Source organism: Lepus europaeus, chromosome 9 (genome assembly GCF_033115175.1).
Source record: "Lepus europaeus isolate LE1 chromosome 9, mLepTim1.pri, whole genome shotgun sequence".
Lineage (NCBI taxonomy): Eukaryota > Metazoa > Chordata > Mammalia > Lagomorpha > Leporidae > Lepus > Lepus europaeus.
In genome coordinates, this window is record NC_084835.1 from 117182094 (window position 1) to 117208606 (window position 26513).

A 26513-nucleotide genomic window follows, 5' to 3' on the forward strand; every position below is an offset into this window, starting at 1 on the left:
CTACTTCTCAAATAAATAAATAAAAATATTTTTAAAAAGAAAGGAAATCTCCCTATCAAATTAAGACTTTGATCATCTTAAATATGATAGTTACAAAAACAAGAAATAAGTACAAAGCAATTATTTTATAGTTGGTTATCAGAGGTGTTTAAAAATATGTCCCTCTCAGCATATATCAAGAAAAATGTTACAGCTCTACAAAAAAAAAAAAAAAAAAAAAAGAATCAAATACTCAGCCTGATTATCACAAACTATGCAGCCAAACTCCTTTGGTTGCACAAGTTAGGTGGCCAATGATACTGACTCCTTTATCGCTTCACTTAATATTCTCTGAATTAACAGAGGCTCAAGAAGTGCTAGCTGTTCCACGTTTTAGCATTCAGTGCAGGACCAGAAAATGCATACGGGCCCACTAAGCACCTGGCTCATCAGAAGAAAGCAAAGCTGTGATGAAAGGTCAGGCATTAAGAAAACCCATGATTTTTCTGAGTACAGTTGAGGGAAAGGCCTCAGAAATTTAGAAAAGATGTTAAAAGCATCTGAGGAGATTCTGTCTGAAGGAGAAACCCGCGGTCCCTGCTGACTTGGAGTATGATTTGGAGTGCATGGAGGACAGGAGGCCCACTAAGCACCATGACAGAGGGGCGTGCTCTCCCTGACTGCCCCTCACCCTCCCTTCAAAGCACCAGACTCTGCTTGCCAGGGCAGAGCACCTACTGATCTATTGAGCAGGTGGGTGGGTCTGGGGACAGGGAAGCCCTCTCTGTGGACTGCGAGGCTCACTGGGCAGATAGTAGATCCCCCTGTACCCTGCGAATGTGGGGTAGGCAAAAAACTGTGAAGGGCATGGGGTGTGGCTAGGTCTTGGGAAATCACTGGGTCTCACTCCAGAAGCTGAGAACTCTGAGTGCTGGGAAGGGTCATCAGGGAGTGCTCCACACGCACACTCCAGAGCACATAGGTTCTGTTTAATTTGTGTGCCTGAGTGGGCCAGGTATACAGGCAGCATGGGGAGCTCACACTAGGTAGCTGGTTCATCTCAGCTCACAGAAAGACTCAGACTGTGAACATACCAGCCAGGACAATCTCCCCTGCCACCAACTGATGTACAGGAGATCTGCCCCGCCCAACATGAGTGTCACTCTGGACACTTACCCACCCACACACTGGCACTAAGCTCCCTGGCCCCACCTACAACACAATTCTTGATATCTGACAGAAGTACAGGCATTCTAGTAAGCCACAAAGGCACATTTCCAAGAAAAAAGACTTCAGAGGAAAACCAACAAGCTTTTCCCCAGATGCATAAAAATAAACATAAAAATACAAGAAAAATGAACATGGAAGACAACAGAACTCCCCAAAAGTAACAATAAGACTTAAGTACTAGACTGTGAAGACTAATACTGAAGACTATGAAGAAGTATTAGACTTGTGAAGAAGAGGAGGAGGAGGAGGAAGAAGAGGAAAAAGAAGTGGAAGAGGAAAAAGAAATTATTTGGAACCTACAGGATACCATCAACTGACCCAATATACATATGTTAGCAGTTCCTGAAGAAATGCAAAAACAAAATTGGCTTAGAAGACTTATTCAGTAAAATATTAGAAAATTTCCATAATCTGGGGAAAGACATGGAAATCTAAGTTCAGGAAGTACATAGAACCCCATATAGACATGAGCATAAAAGATCTTTACCATAACATTCAAGTCAAACTTTAAAAAGTGAAACATAAAGAAAAGATCCTAAAATGTGCAAGAGGGAAACAACAGATTACCTTTAAAGGAACTCCAATTATATTGACAATAGATTTCTCATCAGAAATCCTACAAGATAGGAGAGAACAGACGAACATAGTACAAGTCCTAAAAGAAAAAAAAAAAACTATCAACCTAGAATACCATACCTTGCAAAGCTTTCCTTTATAAATGAAGTAAAATACAGACCTTCTAAAACAAACAGACATTCAAAGAATTTGCCACCACCTGGCCTTAAAAATGATAGTTAAGGATATGCAACACACAGAAATAGAAAAAAAGATAATTAGCATCATAAAACAATGTAAGGCAGAAAACTTCCAATCCAAAGATATCCAAAACAAACAATGGGATTATGTCTAGAAAAATTGCAGGCCCAAGTCATTACTTATCAATAATAACTTTGAATCCAAGTAGACTACATTCCCCAAATAAAAGATACAGACTTGCAGAATGGATTAAAAAATAAGATCCACCTTATGCTGTCTACAAGAAACACACCTCACAAACAAAACACACACACACTGAATGTGAAAGTATGGAAAAAGATATTCCATGAAGTTGAAAACAAAAATGAGCAGCAGTAGTTATCCTACTATCAGACAAAATAGACTATAACACAAAAACTGTTAAAGGAGACAAAGAAGAGCATTATGTAATGATTAAGGGATCAATTCAAGATGAATAATTGATTATAGTAAATGTATATGCACCCAAGTCCAGGGAATCTGGTTATTTATGACAAATGTTAATAGATCTAAAAGGAGACATAAGCTCCAATATGATAATAGTGGTGGACTCAACACTCCACTCTCATCAACACACGGATCAATAGAAAAAACAAACAAAATAAAACCAACAAAGAAACAAGTATTGACCAAATGGATCTAATTGATATCTACAGAACACTTCAGGGAAGAAATAATTAAAATAGAAAAAGATTAAGGAAATTAATATCTGGGTTTTTTTTTGAAAAAATAAAAGTGCTAAATCACTGATTGGTTCAACTGACCAAGAAAAAAAAAAAAAACTAAATTAAGAAAATCAGAGATGGAAATGTTACAACAGATACCATAGAAATAAAAAGAATTATCAGGATTAGTACAAACAGCTTTATGCCAACAAATAGGAAAATCTAGAAGAAATGAACAGACTTCAAGACATAGTTTACCAAAATTTAGGCATGAAATAATAGAAAACCTAAGTAGACCTATAACCAAGATAGAGATTGAATCAGTAAAAAAGATCTTCCCAATAAATAAAAGCTCAGGACTGGTTGGCTTCACTGCTGAATTCTACCAAACTTTTAAAGCAAAACTAATCCCCAAAGCTTCCTAAATCTGCAAAACAATATAAAGGGAGAAAATCCTCCCCAAATCCTATGAAGACAGTATTACTTTAATTACAAAACCAGAAGAAGTTACAACAAAGAAAGAGAACTATAGATCATTAACCTGAAAGAACATAAGTGAAAAAAACTCTCAATAACCTAATAGCTAATCAGATTCAAGAACACATCAAAAATCATCTACCAGGACGAAGTGAGATTCTTCTCAGGGATGCAGGGATGCTTCAACATATGCAAATCAATAGTTGTGATACTTTTTATCAACAAAGTGAAGAATAAAAACCACAATAGATGCACAGGAAACATTTGATAAAATACAACATCCTTTCATAATAGAAACCTTAAAAACATTGGCTATGGGAAGGAACACACTTCAACATAATCAAGGCTATATGTGACAAACTCACAGCCAGCCTCACAATGAATGGGGACAACCTGGATGCATTTCCACTAAGATCAACAATCAAACAAGGATGCCCACTAGCATCGTTACTACTTATGTCTAGAAGTTTTAACCACAGCCTTTAGGCAAGAACAAGAAATCAACAGGATACCTACGGGAAACAAGGACATGAAATTATCCCTATCTGCAGATGACATGATCCTATATATAAGGTGAACCAAAAGACTCCATTAAGAGAATACTGGAACACATAATAGAGTTTGACAGAGTTGCAGGATATAAAATCAACACACAAAAGTTAATAGCATTTGTATACACAATGAGAAAGAACTTTTTTCTTTTTTCTTCTTTTTGACAGGTAGAGTTAAGACAGTGAGAGAGAGAGAGAGTGAGAGAGAGAGAGAAAGAGAGAGAAAAGGTCTTCCTTTTTCCGTTGGTTCACCTCCCAAGTGGCCGCTACGGCTGGCGCGTTGTGGTCAGTGTGCTGCACCAATCCGAAGCCGGGAGCCAGGTGTTTCCTCCTAGTCTTCCATGCGGGTGCAGGGCCCAAGAACCTGGGCCATCCTCCACTACACTCCCAGGCCACAGCAGAGAGCTGGACTGGAAGAGGAGCAACTGGGACAGAATCCGGCACCCCAACCGGGACTAGAACCCGGGGTGCCAGCGCTGCAGGCGGAGGATTAGCCTAGTGAGTTGCGGCGTCAGCCAAGAAAGAACTTCTAAGAACAATCACACTCACAAAAGCTAAAAAAAATTTAAATATCTTGGAATAAATTTAACCAAGGATGTGAAAGATCTCTACAAATAAAATTATAATCTTAAGAAATGAAATAGAAAACAAAACAAAAATGGAAAAACCTTCCTTGTTCATGGATTGAAAGGATTAACATCATCAAAATGTCCATACCACCCAAAGCAATTTATAGATGCAATACAAAAATCAATCAAAATATCAAGGATATTCTTCTCAGATCTAGAAGAAATTATCCTAAAATTCACAAGGAGAACAAACATTTAGCAATCTTAAACAATAAAAACAAAGCCATGTGCATCTAAATTCCAGAATTCAAGACATACTATCAGGTAGCAATAATCAAAACAGCCTGGTACTGGCACAAAAATACACATGTAGACAAATGGAACAGAACAGAAACCTCCAGAAATTAATCCACATATCTACAAAAAACTAATTTTGACAAATGAGCAAAATCATTCCCTGGAGAAAGGAAAAGTGTCTTCGACAAATGCTGTTGGGTAAACTGGGTCTAACATACAGAAGAAAGAAATAAGACCCCTACTTTATACTCTATAGAAAACAACTCACAATGGATCAATGATCTAAATCTATGACCTGACACCATCAAATTATTAGAGAACACACAGGGAAATACTGCAAGACACTGTTATAGGCAAAGACTACTTGGATAATACTGCAGAAGCACAGGCAATAAACAACTGGAATTACATCAAGCTAACAAGTTTCTGCACAGCAAAGGAAACAATCAACAAAATGAAAAGATGACCAACAGAATGAAAGAACATGTATGCACACAGTGCACCTGATAAAGGATTAATATCTAAAACATACAAGGAGCTGGAGAAACTCAACAACAACAAAATAAACAACCCAATTAATAAATGGGCAAAAGATATGAACAGGCATTTTTCAAAGGATGAAATACAAATGGCCTACAGACATATCAAAAATGCACAAAATCACCAGCCATCAGGGATTGCAAATGAAAACCAAAGTAAAGGAAGTCTCTAAATTATGCTTAAGAATTAAGGTGGAGGCCAGCACCCTAGCTCGATAGTCTAATCCTCCGCCTGCAGCGCCGGCACCCCGGGGTTCTAGTCCCAGTCAGGGTGCCGGATTCTGTCCCGGTTGCCCCTCTTTCAAGTCAGCTCTCTGCTATGGCCTGGGAGTGCAGTGGAGGATGGCCCAAGTCCTTGGGCCCTGCACCCGCATGGGAGACCAGGAGAAGCACCTGGCTCCTGGCTTTGGATCAGTGCGATGCGCCGGCCGCGGCAGCCATTGGAGGGTGGACCAACAGTAAAAAGGAAGACCTTTCTCTCTGTCTCTCTCTCTCTCACTGTCCACTCTGCCTGTCAAAAAAAAAAAAAAAAAAGAATTAAGGTGGTAGAGTAATAAGGTGGCTTAAGAAGTAAGGTGCAGCTCGAGTCTAGGAGAAAATAGTTTTAAAAAAGTGGAATGAGTACAGTCTCAGGGAAGAGTTAGAAAACAGCAGAGGCAACTACACAAATTGGAGGAACACAATGGACACACACGGAGGGTGAGGACATGCACAACATAGGACTCCAGTAGTCGAGAGCCTCCACGCCAGCATTGGAGAGTGAGGTGAGATCAGACTGAAGCAGCCCAAGCCACCAGTGAAAAAGCTTCAGGAAAAGCCTAGAGGTAATCCTGCTTGGAGCCCCAGGGGGGATAGTGTACCCACCCAACTAGAGGAGGAAAAACAACAGAGAAAGAGAACTACAGACTAATCTCCCTGATGAACATAGATGCAAAAATTCTGGCCAACCGTAACAAAATTCTGGCCAACTGACTCTAACAACAAATCAGAAAGATCATTCACCCAGACCAAGTGGGATTTATCCCTGGTATGCAGGGATGGTTCAACTAAAGAAAAATAACCACATAGTTATCTCAATAGATGCATTTGATAAAATACAGCACCCTTTCATGATGAAAACTCTAAGCAAACTGGGTATGGAACATTCCTCAACACAACCAAGGCAATTCATGAAAAACCCATAGCCAGCATCCTATTGAATGGGGAAATATTGGAAGCATTCCCAATGAGATCCAGTACCAGACAGGAATGCCCACTCTCTTTTCTTTCTTTTAACTTTTATTTAATAGATATAAGTTTCCAAAGTACAACTTTTGGATTACAGTGGATTTTTCCCCCATAACCTCTCTCCCACCCATAACCATCCCATCTCCCACTCCCTCTCCCATCCCATTCACATCAAGATTCATTTTCAATTATCTTTATATACAGAAGATCAATTTAGTATATACTAAGTAAAGATTTCAACAGTTTGCACCCACACAGACACACAAAGTGTAAAGTACTGTTTGAGTACTAGTTATACCGTCAATTAACATAGTACAACATATTAAGGACAGAGATCCTACATGGGGAGTAAGTGCACAGTGATTCCTGTTGTTGACTTAACAATTGACACTCTTGTTTATGGCGTCAGTAATCACCCGAGGTTCTTGTCATGAGTTGCCAAGGCTATGGAGGACTTTGAGTTCGCAACTCCAATCTTATTTAGACAAGGCCATAGTCAAAGTGGAAGTTCTCTCCTCCCTTCAGAGAAAGGTACCTCCTTCCTTGATGGCCCATTCTTCTTTCCTCTGGGATCTCACTCACAGAGATCTTTCATTTAGGATTTATTTATTTATTTATTTATTTATTTATTTATTTTTTGCCAGAGTGTCTTGGATTTCCATGCCTGAAATACTCTCATGGGCTTTTTAGCCGGATCCGAATGCCTTAAGGGCTGATTCTGAGGCCAGAGTGTTGTTTAGGACATCTGCCATTCCATGAGTCTGCTGTGTATCCCAGGAATGCCCACACTCACCAGTGCTATTCAATATAGTCCTTGAAGTTTTAGCTAGAGTCATTAGACAAGAAAAAGAAATCAAAGGGATACAAATTGGGAAGAGGAAGTCAAGTCAAATAAACCCTATTTGCAGATGACATGACTCTATATATATAGGGAATCCACCAAGAGACTACTGGAACTCACAGAAAAGTTTGGTAAAGTAAGCAGGATATAAGTCAATACACAAATCAAGGCAGCCTTTGCATACACAGATAATGCCATGGCTGAGAAAGAACTTCTAAAATCAATTCCATTCACAATAGCTACAAAAAGAATCAAATACCTTGGAATAAATTTAACCAAGGACCTCAAAGATCTCTATGATGAAAATTATAAAACATTAAAGAAAGAAATAGGAAAAAATACTAAAAAAAAAAAAAAGGGTAGGGGAGGGGAGAGGAGATGGGAAGGGAAGAAGGGGAGGGGAGGGAAGCAGAGAGGAGAGAAGGGGAGGAGAGGGAAGAAGCAGAGGGGAGGGGAGGGAAGGGAAAGTTTATTGATCATTAACTGAAATATAAAAAGACAACAATTTCTGTCATGTTAGCAAATGCAACAATGTTAAAAAATGAATTTCTCTGTATTCTGCCTCACAGAAACAAATGGCTTCACTGAATACTTTGAACATTTTTGAAAGTTATAAATTGGATATTTTGACATGTGATTTTATTATGTTTTTCAACTTCTTTCAGCAAAAGCAGTATCACTACTTAAACAGGTTATTTAAGGAAAAAAAGTATAAAAGAAGAAAATAAGGAATTGTGGTATAAGAAAAGAGTGCAAATCTAGGAAAATTTTTAAAAAATTACAAAATATAAAGTATGGAACGTTTTATGTCTACTTAATCCTAGAAGACAACGATATAGACAAACAGGTAAGCTTATCTGCAAGATTCACATCACCTAACTTATATCACAATTTCTAACTTCAACATTTTCTTATATTTTTGAAAATGTTAGTTGCTCAGTACTGACTGATTTGTTTTAAAGTGATACTGGCATAATGAATAAACTCTACAGATTTTTCTCCTGTTGTAACATAGATACATATAATCTTAGCATGGTAAGGAAAACATAGCCACTAGTAGAATTAGATTATTAGATTATTATCATTAGATTATTTTTATAAATAAAAGCCAGCAAATCCAAAATTTGTTTATAACCACCCTCTAGCCATCAAAAAAAGAAAAGAGCTAAGAACGTAAAAGTTCTAAAAAACATTAGTCTCCAAGAAAAACAAGAAATAAATGTTATATTGGACTATATAACAATCCTTCAAAAAAAAACTCTTTGGTTTTATTTCTAAATATTTGTGTGACTTTCAAACAAAAACAAGTTAAAGACCTATATGTTAAATGCAGTGCTCCTACTTTTAAACGATCACAATAGCATATTTCCAAAGTTATTCTCAGAGAATCTCTAACTGTGGCCCGTCCTGTGTCGTGTGTGATCATAAAGGAGAGGAATACACAACTTTGATTTGCTTTTCATTTCTGCATTTAGGTCTTCTTGTGTAGGATAAACACAACTCGAGTGATGTCTATAAAATACCCAAGACAATACAGAGTTAAAGCAACCACTATATATTTTTTCTGCATACAATATAAGCAAAGGAAAGCAAGCTGCAAAGATTTCTAGGCTAGTCTATAGCCTTTTATCAATAGGACAACTTAAGAAGATCTACTTTTAAGTACATATTGATGCCATACTACTGGGAATTAAATAACCAATTAGTACAACTCATATTGGCATTTAAACGTTATTAAGATACACGCTATCTCTAGCTTGGAAAGCATGACATCTAGTGGTACTGAGATAATCATCCTATTTTCCACCTGACAGTTCAATCAAGCACTGAACACAAACTCTTCTCTCTTAAATATGAAAAAAAAAAAGGCTTAAAACTGAAAACTACTAGGAGCCATCATTTATAAATACTTAGTGTCTCCAACTTTCACGCAACAAGAGAACTGCCGCAGAAGGGCAGGCAGATAGGCAGCTATGCTTACTTTCAGGTTTTTCAGATAATCAAGAGAAGCTCCCATCATCCTCAGCACCACACTGGAATAATGCACATGTGTCAACTTTCTTCACAGTACCCTGTCCTTAAGCAAAATCTCAGGGTAATCAAACATGTGTAACCATTTTTTAACATTTGTCCCTGCCATTACTTATGAGAAATATTCTGATATTCTGGTATTCCTGGTTCTATCAAAAAAGGTAGAAAAGGGGAGTTGAAAACTCCCAACCAAAAGGAAATTCAGTGTAGCTATTCTAGAGTGAGGCAAACCCTAGTTCAAATTCCAACCCTGCTACTTATGGCACTATTGATCACAGTTATTAAAGTTTTCAGTGACTCCTTCACAGAAAAGTAAAAAAATATCTACTACACACAGCTGGTGTATAGGTTAAATATAAAGGATTTAAGGTAACAGCTAAAAGAATTCTACACAGACAGTACTTCAAATCATAGTTATCACAATCATAACCTTAATCTTAGTATCTATCTTGTCTCATTTTTTCAGAGTTAAAATAAAGCACTTAAGCATTATGTGAAAAGTACCATTGTTTCTGAGGTGGACAGAGAACTGGGATCACGATCTTGACTGGACATCCTAGATGAAGCCATCCAAAACTTCAATGAGTCATCTAACCCTGTGACAACAAGAACACTGTTAATGCGGACACTCTCCTGGGTACAGGGACAATTAGCAAAATAAATTAATTAATAAAAATAAAAAATAAATACTCACTACAGGAAACCAATCAAGAACTAAGGAATGAGTTATTTTTTTAAAAAAATATAATTTTTATTTTAATGGTACATAGTAGTTGAATATATATATGAGGTTCTTTGTTGACATTTTTCTATGTGTATACAACATGTAAGGATCAGATCAGTGTAACTGAGTTATCCTTTACCTCAGAAATTATTTCTTCTTTGGAGGAAAATTTAAAAATCTCCCTACTAGTTATTTTGAAAGACTGACTTAATTGCTCTCAATCACAGCTATCTGTGCTACAGAAAATTAGAAGTTATTCCACTTATAGCTATATTCTTTTACCCAATAACCATCTTCTCTTCATGCCTCCTTCTCTACACCCTTCCCAGGAACAGGTAACTACTATTCTACTGTCTCCTTCTGTGATATCAACATTTAGTTTCCATATTGAAGTAAAAACATGTGGTATTTGTTTTTCTTTGACTGATTACAATTAAAATAATATCTTCCACTTCCATCTATCTTGAGGCAAACAACAGAATCTCACTGTAATTTTGTGGCTGAATAATAATTTCATTGTGTATAGGAAGGTCCTTCACAAAGTTAATGGAAGTTCAATTAAAAGATACATATACATAGGTACAAATTTTTTTTTGAGATGTCACATTTTCTTTACCCTTTCATCCATCCACGACAACTAGGTTGATTGACTATCTTGGCTATTAGAAACAGTGCTGCAATAAACATGAGAGTGCTGGTTTTTCTCTGACATACTGATTTCAATTCTTTTGGATACATAGCCAGTAGATGGACTGCTGGATCACATAGTAGTTCTATTTCTTGTTTTTTGAGGAACTGCCATACTATTTTCCATAATGGCTATACTAACTTACATCCTCACTATCAGTGTATCAAAGTTCTCCTTTCTCTACATCCTTACCAGCATCTGTTATATTCTTTTTGACATCTGTTCTAACTGGGGTGTTTTCACCTTGTTGTGGTTTTGATTTGAATTTCCCTGATGAATAATGATGTTGAGTATTTTTTCATAGACTTCCATCAAATACTTTGTGTATTCTCTTTTGAAAAACATCTATTTAGGACACCTTTCCATTTTAACTCAGTTTTTGTTTTATGATGTTCTGCAGGTCATCTCTTCACTCTGTTGTTTCCTTTGCTATACAGAAGATCATTAGTTTGATGTAACCCCACTTGTCAACTTTCCTTTTATTGCCAGTACTTTGGGGGCCATATCCAAAAAATCAATGCCAAAACCAATGTCCTACAGTGTTTTCACCAAGTTTTTGTCAAGTAATTTCAGAATTTCAGGACTTAAAGTCTTTGATCCATTTTGTGTTTATTCCTACATATGATTATAGCTAACTGTCTAGTTTCTTCTACCAGCAGATATCCAATTTTCCTAGTGTGAATTTTGAGGGCGCTTTTTCTTTTCCCTGTTCTTGCTGTCTCTGTTGAAAACAAAGGTGGCTATAAATAGGCAGATAGACTTCTGGGTTTTCTATCCTGTTCCACTGGTCTGCATTTCTGTTTATATGGCACTACCATGCTATGTGGGTTACTGTAGCTTGGTAGTTGGTTTTCAAGTTTGGTACTGTAATGCCTCAAACTTTGCTGCTTTTGTTCAAGACTGCTTTGGGTATTTAAGGTCTCTTGGTTTCAAACACATGTTATAAGGGTTTTTTCTGTTTCTGTGAAGAGTGTCATTGGTAATTTTTTAAAAGATGCATTTATTTGAAAGAGTTAGAGGGAAGCAGAGGCAGAGAGAGAGGTCTTCCATCCACTGGTTTGCTCTAACACATTTTCTCTAATTTTTTTGAGGATTCCTCTTTTCTTTATATGTGGTTTACTAATATTTGCTGAGAATTTTGCATCCATGTTTGGATGTTGTTCTATAGTTTTCTTTTTGTTGTTCTTGCTTCTGTGTCTTTGGTTTTGGTTTAAGGATAATGCTGGCCTCGTAGAATGAGTTTGGGAGAGTTCCGTCCCTTTCAATTCCTTGGAATAGCTTGAGAACTGGCATTCTTTACATGTTTGGTGAAACTCAGCAGTGAAGTCATCAGGCTGTTTTCTAAGAGACTTTTGATTACTGATTACATCTCACTAATTATTGGTCTGTTCAGGTTTGCTCTGCCGACAATGGTCCCAGGTGGAATCAGCATATTACCATCTGGTAAAGGGGCAGGGTGCCTGTCAGTGTCTGAGGGCCACATGGGGGCCATTCATACCAGTAGAGCAGAAACAGCACTCATAATTGTCTAAGGACTGTACAAATGATGCATCAGAGCCTCCAAGGACCTACCTGGCTCAGGGCAAGATGCCCAGTTGCTGCTTCTCAGGGGCAAGAGTGGGTACACATCTTGTTCCTGTGGCCTCTATGAGTCATGATACTCAGGGTAAGCTGCCTATCTACTTCCAGGATGGAGGGTGAGCAAGTGGGGCTACACTGGCTGCTTTGGGGAATGCAAGCAGGTGGACAGGACTGCTTGACCGTTTCCTGAGAACCTCTGTAGACCAAGTCACTCAGGGTGAGCTGCCCAGGTATCTTCTGGGTCTGTGGGAGGCTAGGCAGGGTCACTCACTGGTTCACAAGGCTGAGTGTGTTGGGGACAGTTGCCCAGCTGCTTCACTGCAACCCTAGTGAGTAGGGTCTCAGGATGGTATCCTGCAGCAAAAGCCTGGGTGGTACAGGGTACAACATTAGCTTCCTTGAAGGTAATGCAGTGTGATAACCCAACGAGCTCCCCAAACTGGGCTCAGGACCTAAGAGGTCTACAAGTTTCTCTGGTAGCATATGCTTCAGGTATCCATGCTGGGAGCAGGGTCTGCTGGGGACCTCCTGTTTACCCTTTACCTGCTAAGCAAACTCCCTCCTAGTTCAGGGTTAACCTTACGACATCAGACCATGGACACTATGTGCTTAGTTCCCTTTCTTTATGAGGCCATCTGAATCTCCCTGCTCCACGACATCTCTCGCAGATCCCAACTCTACTCTGGCACTCTGCCTCAAATACTCAGGTGAAGTCACTGTTTGTTTTAAAACATTTATTTTATTTATTTGAAAGGCAGAGTCACAGAGAGGCAGAGGCAGAGAGAGAGGTCGTTTATCCACTGGTTCATTCCGTAGATGGCCACAACGACTGGAACTGTGCCAATCCAAAGCCAGGAGCAAGGATCTTCTTCTGGGTCTTGCATGCAGGTGCAGGGGCCCAAGGGCTTGGGCCATCCTTTACCACTTTCCCAGGCCATAGCAGAGAGCTGGATCAGAAATGGAACAGCTGGGACTCAAACCAGTGCCCATATGAGATGCTGGCACTGCAGGCAGCGGCTTTACCCACTACACCACAGCACTGGCCCTGTAGTCATTGTTTTTTTCTTTCTTTTGGTCCACCATTATGCAGGGAAATGTGCCAGGTACCTCTCTAGTCAGCCATGTGGCTGATCAGAAAGATTTTTCAGTATGCATAACCATCGAGGATGTGTTAAAGCAGTTTCCTGAGCAATGGTCTGAGATTCCAATGCCCAAATTCAGGATGGGGTCATGAATGAGCATTTCTAACAAGCTCACACAACATGCCAACATCACTGGATCTAGAGCCAGACTTTGCATAACACAGATCCAAAGGAACCCAATTAATTAGATGAGTTACTTTCCTAACAGGGACATTTATTTAAAATATTCAAAAACTTTGCCTAATGTTATTTTACTCTTAATTTCTATGAAAATTAAACACAGAAATAAATTACAAATTCACCCTTAAATATTTGGGAGTAAAAGAACTTCATGTTTGTGACTTATTGTTAAATAGCTCAGAAAAATACACAGACACAAATACACATAAACAAGTAAATTTTATATGTATCTATATACACACATACACACATGGGATAGTTAATAAGCAAAAAATGTTAACATTTTCAAATTTTTGTACTATTCTTGAACTGAAATATCTAAGAAATTACTTGCAAAAAATTAATTTCAAAATCGAAGCTATTTTTAATTATTTATTATGAGATATATTATTATTTATATGTTTTAAGATCTTATGCTTGGGGTCAGCATTGTGGCACAGCTGGTTAAATCGCTGCCTATGATGCCAGCATCCCGTATCGGAGTACTGGTTCAAGCTCTACCTTATCTGCTCCTGATCTAGCTCCCTACTGATGTGCCTGAGAAAGCAGCAGAAGATGCCTCAGCTGCTTGGGTCCCTGTCACCCACTTGGGAGACCTGAATGGAGTTCCCGGCTCCTGACTTCAGCCTAGCTCAGCCCTGGCAGTTGCAGTCATTTAGGGTGTGAAACAACAGATTGAACATTAGATTGCTTGCTCTCTCTCTCTCACCTCACCTTCCCAAAAAATTAATAAAAATATTTTAAAAATCTGATGCCTTGGCCGGCGCCACAGCTCATTTGGCTAATCCTCCGCCTGCAGCGCTGGCACCTCAGGTTCTAGTCCTGGTTGCTCCTCTTCCAGTCCAGCTCTCTGCTGTGGCCCAGAAAGGCAGTGGAGGATGGCCCAGGTCCTTGGGCCCTGCACCCGCATGGGAGACCAGGAGGAAGCACCTGGCTCCTAGCTTCAGATCAGCACAGCACGCTGGCTGTGGCAGCCATTTGAGGGGTGAACCAATGGAAGGAAGACCTTTCTCTCTGTTTTTTCTCTCTCTCACTGTCTAACTCTATCTGTCAAAAAAAAAAAAAAATTCTGATGCTTTCAAATAAAATACAATCTATAAATAGAAGTAAAAATGTTTTAGTAAGAAATTTTAATAAAGGAGTAATATACCAAAAAAGTACCTTTAGATATATTATCAAAATGAATTAGAAAATGTAGTGGGAAAAGGTTTCATTCATAAGAGTGAGTTTATACTACCCAGGAGGTGACATTCCCAAAGAGTTCAATACATTAGTAGAGAAAAAAATTATAAAACTTTACTGAAGGGCATAATATAAATTATGAACCATTAATATGGTATCAAAAATAGTTCCCATGAAGAATTTATAACATAAAAATGATTGGGCAACATTCAAAGTAGAGAATACAAAAGTGCACATAAGATATGACACCCTATGTAAAACAAACAAAAGCAACAGAGAAAGAAGACTAGAAAAAAATAAACTCTAACATAACAAGGGTATTATCTAGGTAGCAGGACTAGAGACACATGGTTTTGCTGTATACTTTTCATTAATTTCCAAATACTCTTAATAAACACAAGTGTTTTCAAGATACTTTGTAAAACCAATGATGTCGAACTTACCATTTGGATCACTGCCTTCTGAAGTTCCATCAAAAGCAGGAAAACTTGAGTCAAATATATATTGTCCTAGATAACAATGTCTTGTCATTTGATTCAAATGTTCATAAAAATGGCAGTGATACAAAAGTGCCTGAAGGGCAGGCTTTCCTATGAGTGACAGGCCAGAGTCTTCATCATGTACAGAGGGGCCCTGGAGGAAAGTTGAAAAAAGAATAGACAAACCGTGATTCATCACCACGTTCTTCAGAAAGACCCAGTGTCCTCGCTCAAGGAATGGTTCCCAGACTCCAACATGCTCTTGCCACTGTGCCTTCGTCCTTCACCAGGAACAACCACCTAACCAAGGGCGAATTCCTAAACACCTTCTGAAAGCAGAGGATGATCTACTCTCACTGACAATGCTTCAGCCACGTAATTACATACTTGAGCCACAAACACAATAGACGTAGTTTTTTCAACTACATGAAAGGTAAGATAATAATTATTAGAACAAATGAAATAATGTGGGCCAAGCAATTATGTTCAAAAGTATTTTGTCCCTATTAGTAAACCAGATAAAATTAATATACTCAACAATACCCATAGCAAAATCTGCCAAGTTACTTACCACTGAATTAATTCTGACATGGAAAAAAAGTGCGTAACACACAAAAATCTCCCACTAGGAGACTAAGAAGAATCTGAAAAATACATACTTTTATTTCTTTGTGCTTTTTTCCAATAATTTTTGCATTGCCATTCAGTAATTTCCCTGAAATATCCAATGGCAAAAACCAATCAGTGAGGATTGGAGTCTAAATTTACAAATAATCTCATCATAAGTTTATAAATGTCTATTTTGTGAAAATGATAATCAATAATCAATAAATAATTATCAACAAAAACTGATGATAAACGAAAATAAAAAAATAACATAGAAATCTAAGTGGCAAAAGGAAAGGAGGGTATTGTCAAGATGCTCAAAGTTCACCTTTAACCACAAGATTATATGTGTCTCTTCTCTTACCCTTCCCATCAAGAAAGAAAACAGATATCAAAAGTTACTCTTCAAGAAGATAAAGCAATTCACAAGTGAAAAGTATAATTACACTAAAAATATTAACAATTCTAACCATATTAACACTTTTCATTTGCACTTCTTTAAGACATTATCTTACAATTAAAACTTATACTTCAATATTAAATGCCTTTTATGATTATGAAGCTGTTAATTCTTATGCTCTAATAATTCTACTCAACACTATGAGTTTACTCTTCATAAACTGGATTTTGCATAAGAAGTAAGACTATCAACCAGGGAGAACACAATGGTTACTGTCATTTTAAATTCAAAGGTCTAGAGGAAACAGATAAAATGGGAATTGCAAAGAACAGTTTCATGCAGTTCCTGTTTATCAACCAAGCAATAAATTACAGACAATGTGGTCTTTTAATGCATTACTTTATTTCATTATCCATGGTGAAATATTTGTCCAAAACCACAGATATATATTTTTTTTTTTTTTGACAGACAGAGTGGACAGTGAGAGACAGAGAGAGAGAGAAAGGTCTTCCTTTTGCCATTGGTTCACCCTCCAATGGCCACCGCGCTGCGGACGGCGCATCACTCTGATCCGAAGCCAGGAGCCAGGTGCTTCTCCTGGTCTCCCATGTGGGTGCAGGGCCCAAGGACTTGGGCCATCCTCCACTGCACTCCCGGGCCATAGCAGAGAGCTGGCCTGGAAGAGGGGCAACCGGGACAGAATCCAGTGCCCTGACTGGGACTAGAACCCTGTGTGCCGGCGCCGCAGGCAGAGGATTAGCCTATTGAGCCATGATGCCGGCCACACAGATATAATCTTAACATTCATAGTTTTAAAATGTTCTGAGAGCCAATGCTGTGGCACAGCAGGTTAAAGCCCTAGCCTGCAGTGCTGGCATCCCATATGGGTGTAGGTTGGAGTCTCAGCTACTCAACTCAAACCAGCGTTCTCCTAATGGCCTAGGAAAGCAGTAGAAGATGGTCAAAGTCCTTGGGACCCTGTGCACCCATGTGGGAGACCCAGAAGCTCGTGGCTCCTGGCTCGAGATAAGCTCAGCTCTGGTAATTGCAGTCACTTAGGGAGTGAACCAGCAGACAGTAGCCCTCTCTCTCTCAATCTCTCTAACTCTTTTTTAAATAAATAAAATAAATCTTTGAAAAATAAGTAAATAAATACAAAATATTCTCTATTTTAAGCAAATTTTAACATTATTAAACTTGAAAACATGTCAAACGCACAAGAGATTTACCATAACTGCTTAATATCACAAATTAAAACCCTCAATATGGTAATTCAGGAAGGAATTTCCAATTACTAGATTAATTTCAAGCTCTCTAATAAGTCCAATAAATCAATAAAACAATTAGTAAAGTAGAATAAAAGTGATTTGTCCAAGTATATTTAATAATAATCAGCACAAATTTAAAATATTTTATTATATACATTGTACAAAATTATTATTTTTGCAAAATTATGTCCATATAATTGTTACCTTATCAAAATTACACTCATAAATCCACAAAGGTCTAATGAAAATAGGGGAAGAAATGTAAACTATATAAATCTGAAAAACAGAAAAAACTTGAGTATTTACAGCTCTTCAAAAGCTATTAAATCTATGCATTCTTTATTCCATTAAAGAGCCCACTAAGGCTTATGGCTATACCATCTTCCAGGAGGGTAAGGGTTACAAACCCACCATGTTCTAAAATCCAACTTTTATTTAGTCAGAAGTATTTTCAAAAGTTATAAATTATCTACGTAAATATGACATCAGAACTCTGGCAATTCTCTAAATTGTAAAGTTGTCAGAGTAATAAAGAATCTAACCCAATTATATTTGTCTTTCAATTAATACATTTTAAAACTTCATTTTCTCTTCTAGTTCTCCCTAATATAAAGGAAAAAACAGATCTGGAAAACAAAGGAATCATTAATAACAGATAGAATTATAATTAAATCTATCTAATAAATATTAGAACCTGATTTATTTCCTCTACCTATAAGTCTTGGTGAAAATTATTCAACATAGCAAGATGAACAAGCTAAAGGCTATGAAAAAAAGAATTGCTTAGGAAATAGTGTAGGAGCCTGCACTGTGGTGTAGTGGGTTAAGCCACCACCTGCAGTGCCGACATCCCATATAGGCGCCTGTTTAAATGCCAGCTGCTCCACTTCCAATCCAGCTCTCTGCTATGGTCTGGGAAAGCAGTAAAAGATGGCCTAAGTCCTTGGGCTCCTGCACCCTCATGGGAAACCCAGAAGAAGCTCCTGGTTCCTGGCTTCTAATCAGCTCAGCTCCAGCCACTGTGGCTGTTTGGGGAGTGAACTGCCAAATAGAAGACATTCATTCATTCATTCATTCTCTCTCTCTCTCTCTCTCTCTCTCTCTCTCTCAAAAGTGTAAAGACTAAGACACAGAAATATAAAACATATGACAGTGAAAATCAGTTCAAAGGATCTAATATGAAACTGTGTTCTCTGGAAAGAAAAAACCTAACAGAAAAGGAGCAAGTCATTTTCAATATATATGTGCAAAAAATTTGTCAAAACCAAAAAATACAGAAGGTCAAAGTCTTCAAATTGAGTTCAGTAAGTGCAAAGCAAGAGAAATAAAATAAGATGCACAATCATAAAATTGTAGAATACCACAGAATATACCATAGAAAAAAAGATGGTAAAAGAAAGGTCATAAAGAATTAAGAAACATTATATGGGAATGATTTTTTCCAACAGCACCAGATGCTAAAGACAGTGGGGCAAATGTGTAGGAGGAATGATTTCAACCTAAAATCTGGTAACTAGCCAAACTATCAATCCAATGCAATTTAAGGACATTTTCAAATATGTAAGAAGTCATGAAGTTTACCTCTTATGTACCTGTTGGGTAGGGGTTTAGTCATTTTGAGGATGCTCACTAGGTAAAGGGACTCTAGCACAAGTGAAAGGATGATAAAGAGCTTAGGGATGATATGGATTTACACAGCAAGAAAAACACAAATAAGGAATTCAGGGCGGGTAGGGGAAATAAATCAATTTTAAAACTCATGCACACACACAAATGTATGCATACATATAAACATTAAAGAATGCTTCAAAAGTCTATGGTAAAAACTGAATTAAAATGTAAGTTTATTCTGGTACCAAAAATTTTGAAATTCATGCATAGTTCTTTCAAAATATGCATTTTCCATTAACTTTTTGAAGATCTCACAAATGCATGTATTTCAATTTTTTTCCACCAAAATAAACAAATATTTTAATGTCATTTTCCACAAACTTTCTGAAGTATCCTCACATATACAAACATCTAGGAATTTTTCCTCTATGTATTCAATAGCCCAGCTCTGAGATAAGGGAGAGCAACCAGAGACCACCAAGTTGCTCTGCAGTGAATTACTGGCTTTCAAAAATTAAAAAAAAAAAAAATTAAAAGTCAGAATGCCAAATAGAATGTAAACATAATCAACTCTCACAAAGCACAAACAAGAAAAAGAAAAACTAGCAAAGATCAGCATTAACATTAAAAGCGAGACAGAAAAGACTGAGGAAAGAGTGAAAATATCCTAGCCACATCTTACTCATGTTCTAAATGGGGCCAGGAGACACAACACTAAGTTGAGAAAACCAGAAACTGCAGAGAAGACCAACGAACCATCTGAAAACAACACAACTATATCTACAGGAGATGGAGTAAATTAACTAAATCTGCATATATCAAGGTAATAAAGGAATGAATACATTATTGCAAAAATACTATTTAGATACATAGGAGTAACTTACTTAAGAATTAAAATCAGAAATAAAGCTGCCTCTGTGAATGGAGAGGCAGTGAATTTCATTATAAGCTATATTAGCTTTTTAACCATATGTATTGTTTAAAAATGTCTAACATTTCATAAAATGAGTACATTCATAATATTCTCAAAAGAAAGCTAAATGATCTAGAATAGGTACATACTACATAGCCATTATTTTTTATTGATTTATTTAAACATTAAGCCTGAAACCCCATTCTCTATATGCCAAAGCTTTCTAGTGGCAATGGTGTATTGTCAATAAAATTTCACTCCTGGCAAGGGAGCCAAGGCCAGCAATAAGCACAAAGGAAGGCCTGACTCAGGCTCTCCACAGATGACAAATGGTACGGACAAAAACAGGGGAGCTTTCCAAGCATGTACTAGGCATGCTCCACAGACACGTCAGTGATTGACAGGGTGGACTTCTGAAATAGGAGGGAAATTAACACAGCCTAACTGCCTTGTCTGGCAATGTTTGTATGGCTGCCAGTCTTGCCTCAGGTGAGTGCTGGGTCAGCCAGACCATCTGCTCAACTGCCAGGGAGCTGGAGAAGAGCAGGACACAAGGAAAGAAAACAAATCAAGTCCCAGCTGCCTTTACAAATAAACTTGCAAAATAAAATTGCACATTATGTCATTGAAAGTTCAAATTAATTTGAAAAGTGTTCAAGGATTCAATAAACTAGAATTTTAATTTCAAACATAATTGATTACTAGTATCATAATGCTAAAGTACCCATTTAACTACAACTGAAAAGGAACTAGAGGCAAAGAAACAATTATTTAGGAAGAACAATAGAAAATTAATTTTTCAAGAGGGGATTATTTTGATATATACTAAATTTTAAAATTCTAATTATATAATATCTAACTATAATAATTCAAAATAACCCCAAATACACTAGAAATCCTTAATTATACACAAATTACAAATATTATTAAAATACTAACACTTCACCAAGTAATCAATACTTCGTGAAATTAATACACATAATGCTTCATGATGAACACATTAAAATTTGCTAGATAGGAAAATAATTCATAGAAACTACAACTACATACAGGTCAACTGTCTAAAACATACACACACAAACACATTTGCAGACTGAGAGGGCATGGAAGCAAAGACACCCCAAAAACAAAGCAAATGTAGGACCCACATCTTATCTGCTAAATATCAATCTCCATGAATTGAAATCAGGGTGCTCTGAGCAAATTCACAATTCTAAACTAGGGCTGAAAAAGTCTAGAATATCTTGCTATTTCAAAAAGTAAGGAAATATTCAAAAATTGATAAAGATATGTTTAAAGCACAAAGAAACTTCCCAACTTCTCCTGACTAAAGCTAGAACAATTCAAACTTCTAAACAAATCACAATAAAAACAGATTATAGCACATCAAATAAACTGAGAATCCTTGAGTCCATAATTGATATAAGTAAATGAGGAACAAAGGAAAGTTCTTCCTTACAGAAGAATATAATAAATGTCAAAAATAATGATGGAATTAGAAAAGCAGTTGACAACCATTCTGTAATCACTATTTCAGATGGGAATAACAAAAAGAAATTAAACTAATAAAAGAAGGTTTTACGAGAACTTATTTACATGGTCTTAAAGGACCTCCTTGTAAATGAAAAAACTCCACAATACAGACAACAAGCCGATTATAATTTAACTAAGCAACCAAGTTATTACCACCAATAATGGGAAAAAATGATACAATATCTCCCGTATGATACCCTAAGCTCATATCATTTCTATCATTTTTCTGCCCAAAAAAAACATAATCTGTAATAAATGATGAAGAAAGAGACAATTTAATTGAAGAACATTACAAAAAACAAGTAGCCAGCATTCTTAAAAATGCTAAGATTGGGGCCAGCGCCAAGGCATAGTGGGTAAAGCTGCCGCCTACAGTGCTGGCATCCCATGTGGGCACCAGTTCAACTCCTGGCTGCTCCACATCTGATCCAGCTCTCTGCTATGGCCTGGGAAAGCAGAAGAAGATGGCCCAAGTTCCTGGAGACTTAGAAGAAGCTCCTGGCTTCGGATCAACACAGCTCTGGCTGTTGGGAGTGAACCAGCGGATGGAAGACCTCTCTTTCTCTCTGCCTCTTCTCTCTGTGTAACTCTGACTTTCAAGTAAATATATAAATCTTTAAAAAAATGCAAAGATCATAAATGTTAATGATTTAGAAACTATTTGAGATGAAATAAATTGAATAGATATGGCAATGATATGCCATATCTATCTTGAAAGCTAGATCCTGGATTGGATTGTGTGAGTGCAGGCAAACACATGAGCACATGCTATGAAGGACAGTAGTAGGATAACTGGAAACACTTGAGTAATTTTGTAATTTGAGGAATTAGGCAATAGAATATTCTTGCTTTTAGAAACTCACACTTAAATGTTCAGAGGAAAAGACACATTATGTCTATGACTCTCCTAGTAGTCAACAAAAAAATTGCTAGACAGAATGAAACACAAATGTGATAAAGTAACATTTGGGGAATCTGAGTGAAGGGTCTATGAAATCTGTACTATTTCTATAACTTTCCTATAAATATAATTTTTCAAAATAAAAGTTTTTTCAAAGATAAAGTGTATGTACAATCCAAAGTCCTATCAGAAATGCAGAAAAGAGCTAAAGCAAGACCAACTGTACTTGTATTGCACACCAACAACCCATTATTACCTTCACATTTAAATTTTAAGCACAAAGAACTTTAATATTATAAAAATTATGTATAATTTACCATTATTAAACAAAATAATAGTATAATAATGTTCCCTGGGTATTTGTCTTTCCTGGCAGGCCTTAAGTCCTAGAACACTAAAAATGATTATCTGTGAAGCCCCAACATTTAGACACTCAAAGAATGTTTACAGAAATGAACTTAAACAAACTACACAGACAACCCTTTTTTGATCAATAGATATGTTGTTCTAATTAACTTTAACATTTGCCATGATGTGGCTTTGTGACACACTCCTCAAACTAAAACCAACAGTAGAACCATTACATTCAGCAATACTCATTCCTAGTCACACAGTGGAGTTTACAAATCTATGGACAGCTGGGAGCCACAACCCAGTTCCAGGACACTTGGATACCGACTGCTTTCTCTCCTTGACAGAGGGAGGTAGCTCAAGAACACGATCAATATTTATAGACTTCTCCCTTAAAAGGTAGTGATCCAAAAATGAAAGAGCTGTGATGTACTATGGACTGATATAGCAAGAACAGAACTTCACAGACTCAATGAGCAACAAGGAATCAGATAGCAATGTTAAAGAAATTACAAAGAGCCAGTGGGAAAGTGATTGACAATTTACAATAAATTAACTTGAGTTTGTAAAATTGGGAGAAGCTAATACAACCTGGGCCTTTGACAACCACCTGGATTACACTTTAGGCAATGCCCCAAAAACCACCTTCACTACAGGTCACTTGGTCCAGTAACTCCACTAAAGGTATGAAAGCTCAAACATAAACCTTAGATTCATCTAGAACTCTGGAGAGTGAGGTACAGCATTGTGATAAATATACACTTATAAGTGATCTCCCCCAAGGAGATCACTTTTGTATCCTCTAAATTATCTGAAAATCATACAAAGGTAACTACCAATAGAACATAAAACAAAAGAATTAACATAATAGAAACCAAAGAAAGACAAATTATGATCCAAACTCCTCTGTGCTCAAACAAGGAACCATTAACAACATTGTTAACACCAAAATATGTTTAGCTACAAGAATTTCAAATCCAAAAATCTGAAATGCTCCAAAATCTCAGACTTCATAATTATCAACATGATACCACAAGTAGAAATTCCAAACCTGAACTTAAGTGCTGAGCTGCAGTCAAAACACACAAAATTATAAACAAAAACAGAAACAAACTACATAGGGGCCAGGGTTGTGGCGAGCAAGTTAAGCAACCAACTGCAATGTCTGCATCCCATATTGGAGCACAGGATTGAGTTCTGGCTCCTCTGATTCCAATCTAGCTCCCTGCTACTGCACCTGGGAAACTGGCAGAAGATGGCCCAAATGCTTGGACCCCTTCAACCCATATGGAGACCCTGATGGAGATCCTGGCTCCTGGGCTCCACCTGGCCCAGCCCCAACCATCACAGCCACTTGTCAGTGACTCAGTGGATAGAAGATCTCTTTCTTTCTGTCTCTCCTTCTCTATCATTGTCCCTTTAAAATAAATTAATCTCTAAATAATAATAAATACTATACAAAATTACATATAGGCCATATGTACAAGGTATATATGAAACATAAAAGATGTTTTTGTTTAGACTTGGATCCTTATTCCTGAGATACCTCATCACGTATATGCAAATATTCCAAAATTTTAAAAAATCCATTATCTGAAATACTACTGGTTCCAAACATTTTGGATAAGGGCTGCTCAATCTGTGTAAGCAAATGCACTATTATTTAAATTAGGGAGATAACACACTGAAGTAGCTAACAAACACACTGCCTGGAATCAAAGCACTGGCTAACTGTGCTAAAGTTTCTAACCCTACAAAATAAGACTGATAACACTTCACAACTGAAATAATTACAAAATTTAAGATATGGTCAACGTCTAGAAGAATACTCACTACACAGTAAACACCAGTGTAGCTATTATTTGTTTAAAATTATTGTAACACTGAAGATAAGTTTTAAAATATGATCAAGCATAAGGTTTCAGATTCCTGCAGCTCAGTATATAGTTTCAACAGTAATAAAATATACATATTCTGAAAATTTATCAGCAAGTAATCTCAAGTACAAGGGTACTTCAAAAAGTTTGTGGAAAATGGAATTCAAAGATAAGTTTGATGCAAAAAACTTTGAATCTATACAGAGTTTTTTCATAATCTGCATTTTCCATGAACTTTGTGAAGACCATTCATATCTACTAGGCTGATAATTGTTTAAATCACCCACCTGCCAAGTAGAATCCTTTATAATTTCTGTAGGCATTGGAATTACAAGGAGATTCTGAAGAATAAATGCAGCCTGTAAATTAAAAAGAAAAGAGTCAATACTGCCACCTTGTTGTGATCTCTGAAATAACCAATACAATGTAATTTGATAACAAGAAAAACATCTGGTTAATTCCACATGCGGAGAGGTCATTATGAAAATTGCCAAACTGCATTTCTTGCTAGGTGATAAACTTGTTAATCTTGTTAGGTGATGAACTAACTGTCTGAAATTATTTCATCAGGAAATATATTCTTTGTATTTCAGAGTTTAATTTTATTGAAAAACTAATCTGTATAACACAAACTGTTCTAAGAAATAAATTTCAAATATATTCAGAACACATTCTCGATTAAGAACGTCCAGGTTTCTGCCTCCCCTTTAAAGTGCATCCACACACCCACACACACACACAAACCCCCTTACTCACTCTCTTTTTTCCCTCCCTCATACAAAGTCCTCTCAATAATAAAAACTTAACTGTAAGTTCAAATCACAAACATCCAACTTAACCTACTTAGAACCTAAAGATGACCAAATTAAATGATCACACTAATGTGAGCAATGATCCTCTGTTTAGTGAGATCATGATATAATTATAACGGGAAAATAATAAGGATGATGGAGGATTCTGAGAGTGAAATTTCTAATCTTAACTGGACGTCAAAAGAAAAGCTTTACTGTTGATGAATCAAGAGGAAATTGTAAATGTAATCATTACTATCTAAAAACACTGAGGCATGTAACAAGATAACCAGCCACTCAAGTTAGGGACTCAGAACGGCTAATGGTGGATCCAGGAACTGCTATTTTCTTCCTAAGTCTCAAAGTACTATTTGATTATTCTTTTTAAACTCTTTGCATAAAATTCACAATGATAAAATTAGCAATAAAAAATGACAAACTGTTTAGAGAGAATTAAAATAGGGTTCACTTTTTCTCTTATACATTATATAATAAGTACCACAAAGAGTTATTTTCACAGTCCCTCATATTTACTAAAACGTTATAACCTGAGAGACCCATAAATGCTTAGCTAATATAAAAGTAATCTTTTTGAGGAACTACTTTTCAACGCTCAATAAAATGTAAGAGATGACATTAAAATACACCACGTTCTGGGGCAGGCATTTGACACAGCCACTAAGATGCTGCTCAAGATGCTGACATCCCACACAGGAATGCCTGGGTTTGTGTGCCAGCTCCATCTTCACCCATTCCTGCTAATGCACACCTGTGAAGGCAGCAGATGAAGGCTTAATTGCTTGGGTGTCTTCCACCCTTGTGGGAGACTGGATTGAGTACAGGGCTACTGCCTTTGGACTGGCCCATTCCCAATTGCCGTGGGAATTTGGGGAGTAAACAAGCAGATCTCTCTCTGTCTCTGTCTCTTTGCCTTTCAAATAAATAAAATGTAAGTTTTTTAAATATGCCATATCTGATTTATCTTATCAGAATAAAAGACTCTTTTTTAATTTTTCTTGTGAATTTGCACCATTTTTATTTTCTACTGCCGATTCAATTAGGTTTGTTACAAGCAGAAGAGACAC

At 37.0% G+C, this 26513-nt stretch overlaps 1 protein-coding gene across 5 annotated transcripts in view; it reads right to left on the minus strand.

Moving 5' to 3' along the window:
* RTTN (rotatin) overlaps window positions 1–26513 on the minus strand; it is a 231755-nt gene that overhangs the window by 66526 nt on the left and 138716 nt on the right. For all 5 annotated transcript variants that reach the window (XM_062201793.1, XM_062201792.1, XM_062201791.1 and 2 more), the window contains 3 exons: window positions 24925–24996; window positions 15142–15331; window positions 9706–9797 (listed from right to left, as the gene is read on the minus strand). In XM_062201793.1, coding sequence (XP_062057777.1) covers window positions 9706–9797; window positions 15142–15331; window positions 24925–24996 — 354 coding nt within the window. The remainder of the gene's footprint in view (window positions 1–9705; window positions 9798–15141; window positions 15332–24924; window positions 24997–26513) is intronic.